The sequence below is a fragment of the Mus caroli genome, chromosome 2, assembly GCF_900094665.2.
Source record: "Mus caroli chromosome 2, CAROLI_EIJ_v1.1, whole genome shotgun sequence".
NCBI classification, from domain to species: Eukaryota; Metazoa; Chordata; class Mammalia; order Rodentia; family Muridae; genus Mus; species Mus caroli.
The window spans coordinates 158,778,414-158,781,559 of NC_034571.1; the positions used below are offsets into that span (position 1 = coordinate 158,778,414).

At 45.7% G+C, this 3,146-nt stretch overlaps 1 protein-coding gene across 2 annotated transcripts in view; it reads left to right on the forward strand.

Annotated features, from left to right (window-relative positions):
- The window catches only part of Arfgef2 (ADP ribosylation factor guanine nucleotide exchange factor 2), an 87,277-nt gene that overhangs the window by 37,185 nt on the left and 46,946 nt on the right, over positions 1 to 3,146 (forward strand). For both annotated transcript variants that reach the window (XM_021157087.2, XM_021157089.2), the window contains one exon: positions 1,361 to 1,491. In XM_021157087.2, coding sequence (XP_021012746.1) covers positions 1,361 to 1,491 — 131 coding nt within the window. The remainder of the gene's footprint in view (positions 1 to 1,360; positions 1,492 to 3,146) is intronic.

Below are 3,146 nucleotides of genomic sequence, written 5' to 3' on the forward strand. Positions count from 1 at the left end.
CCTTCTGAGTGCTAGGATTAAAGGTGTATGCCACCATGGCCTGCACCAAATAGATATAATTGCCTTTGTAGAGTATATTAACACGTAGATAAATTAACTTTAGATTTTGGCCATTTTAAACTCCCTCCATCCACATGAACCTTGCAAAGCTCATCCCTAGTGACTTACCCACTCCAGCAAGGCTCCAGAACCTCTCCAGACTGCTAAGGTCCAAGGAAATACTCCAACATTTCTCATAAAACCACCACAGTAGTCAGGGACTAGGAAGCATCAGAGTGATGCCCCTGCCTCTGCCTAGGCAACCGTCCAGCAACTAAGCTGCATTCTAAACTTTCTCCTTTTTATTTTTCTTTTTTAACATTTTTAATTTTCTTTTTTCCTCTCTGTATTTCTTTCTTGAGAATGTGCGTGTAATATATATGTATATTTTTAGAATCAAGTGCAGTAGTACACATACAGGAGATCAAGTACAACTCTAGTGTTGGCTCTCTACCTTCCTACGTTTATGTGGGCTCCAGTGATCAAACTCAGTCAGGTTTATATGCCAAGCACTGTTACCATTGAAACTATCTTACTGGCCTTTGTTTTTGTTTTGTGTTTTTGGTTTTTCAAGACAGGGTTTCTCTGTGTAGCTGTGGCTGTCCTGAAGTCACTCTGTAGACCAGGCTAGCCTTGAACTCAAAAATATGGCCTGCCCAGTGCTGGGACTAAAGATGTGTGCCACCACTGCTCAGCTGTGTTTTGCTTTTTTGAGACAGTTTCTCTGTGTAGCCCTGGCTGTCCTTGACTTACTGTGTAGACCAGGCTGGCTTTGAACTCACAGAGATCCTCCTGCCTCTTGCTCTAGAGTGCTGGGCCTAAAGGTATGTACCGCACCCGGCCTGCTTTGTTTTTGTTTTTTGAGACAAGTTCTTATATACACCAGGTTGACCTAAAATTTACTAAGTAGTTGAGGAGAACCTTGCCCTCTGCTCCTCAGTCTCCACCTCCCAGTGTTGGAATAACAGGCATGTGCCTAGACCTGGGTTTCATAAAGACTTCAAAGAAGCCGGGCGTGGTGGCGCATGCCTTTAATCCCAGCACTTGGGAGGCAGAGGCAGGCGGATTTCTGAGTTCGAGGCCAGCCTGGTCTACAAAGTGAGTGCCACAGGGCTACACAGAGAAACCCTGTCTCGAAAAACCAAAAAAAAAAAAGACTTCAAAGAGTAAATGGCAAGGTTTGCAATTTCTCTGGTGACAGAACTGTGGCACCTTATCTGTGTCTTCTCCCCCCCATGTCTCAGGTGAGCATATAAAGAATTTAAGTTTCCACAGAGTAATTCCTTTTCTTCTTGGATTTCCCCTTTGTTTCTAACCTTAGGAACCAGATGTTCAAGGACACCAAGTGGCTGCTAGGTTCTCTCACATTCTACAGAAGGATGCCTTCCTGGTGTTCCGCTCCCTGTGCAAGCTGTCCATGAAGCCCCTTGGGGAAGGGCCACCAGATCCAAAGTAAGCTCTCAACAGCTGTGGCCATGCACCACACCGTGAGGTGGGAGCTTGTGTTCTGTGCTCCCTACACCCCTTCCACGACGCTACTACCCAGAATCTTGCCCAGGTTTGATCTTGGTTTGTATATTGAAAACAGTCAGCACATGGAGTCTGTGGTGTCTTTTTAACTGACTAATGGATTTACTCTCCTTGTGGGGCTGTGGAGGGGCAAGATGGTGGCAGACTCCATTCCGAGACAGCTTCTTATTCTGTAACTTGGTCTGACCGAGTCATCCTCCCGAGTCCCAGAGTTACAGGAGTTCACTGCTGTGCCCAGCTGGGAAAGCCTCACTTCTCCTCACCACTCTCTCAGTTTTAGTTATTTTACTTTGTGCATTTGAAGGTTTTGCCTGTATGTGTGTACACACACCATGTGTGTGTCTCCTGGGTCCTCTGTATGCATGTGTACACACCATGTGTGTGTCTCCTGGGTCCTCTGTATGCATGTCTACACACCATGTGTGTGTCTCCTGGGTCCTCTGTATGCATGTGTACACACCATGTGTGTGTCTCCTGGGTCCTCTGGAACTGGGGTTATTGATGGTTGTGAACCACCATGTGGGTGCTGGGAATTTAACCACCCATTGTAATATCAACAAATGGCTCTGCACCATCTCTCTAGCCCTGAAGATTTGTTTGTTTTATGTTATGTGTATAAGTGTTTGGCCTGCAACACTTGTATGTATATGTACCATGTGTGTTGCTAGTGACCTCGGAGATCAGAAGAGTGTCAGATCTGGCCAGGCAGTGGTGGTGCACACCTCTAACTAGTACTACAGGTGGATCTCTGTGAGTTTAAGGCCAACCAGGGCTACACAGGGAAACCCTGTCTTGGGAACTGGAGTTACAGATGGTTGTGAGCCACTATATAGATGCTGGGAATGGAGCCTGAGTTTTTAAGCAACGAGAGCTCTTAACCACTGAGCCATCATTCCAACAGATCTTTTTCTTTTTGTTTGTTTTTTGATAGAGTCTCACTTTGTAGCCCTGACTGGCCTGGAATTTGCTCTATAGACCAGGCTGGCCTGTTAACTCACAGAGATCCAACTGACTCTCCTACTCAAGTGCTAGGATTAAAGATATGTAACCACTGTACCTGGTGGATTTTTGGCTTTTTATATCTGACTTGATGGTGGTAAGGAACTTCTTTGAGACTGATAGATAAAGACCCCTGGATTGGGTAATTGCTATGACAAAATTCTTGAATTAAAAGTTTATTTTCTTTGGTTTATTTTGGCTCCCAATTTGAGGACACAGTTGTTCATTGTGGTAGGAAGGCCTGGCAGCAAGAGCTTTGGGTGGCTGGACACTTAGATCCGCAGTTAGCAAGTAGAGTGTGACGGAACCTGGAGGTTGCCTCCATCCTCTCTTCTTTGCAGTCTGGGACTCTCGCTCATGGCATGGCACCACAGATATTAAGGGTCAGTCTTTCCCTTAATGAACTTAATCTGAACTCCCTCAGTCATGAAGGCTTGTCTCCATGGTGACTCTAGATCCCGAAGGTTTATCTCCATGGTGCTCTAGATCCTGAAGGTTTATCTCCATGGTGACTCAGATCCTGAAGGTTTATCTCCATGGTGACTCTAGATCCTGAAGGCTTATCTCCATGGTGACTC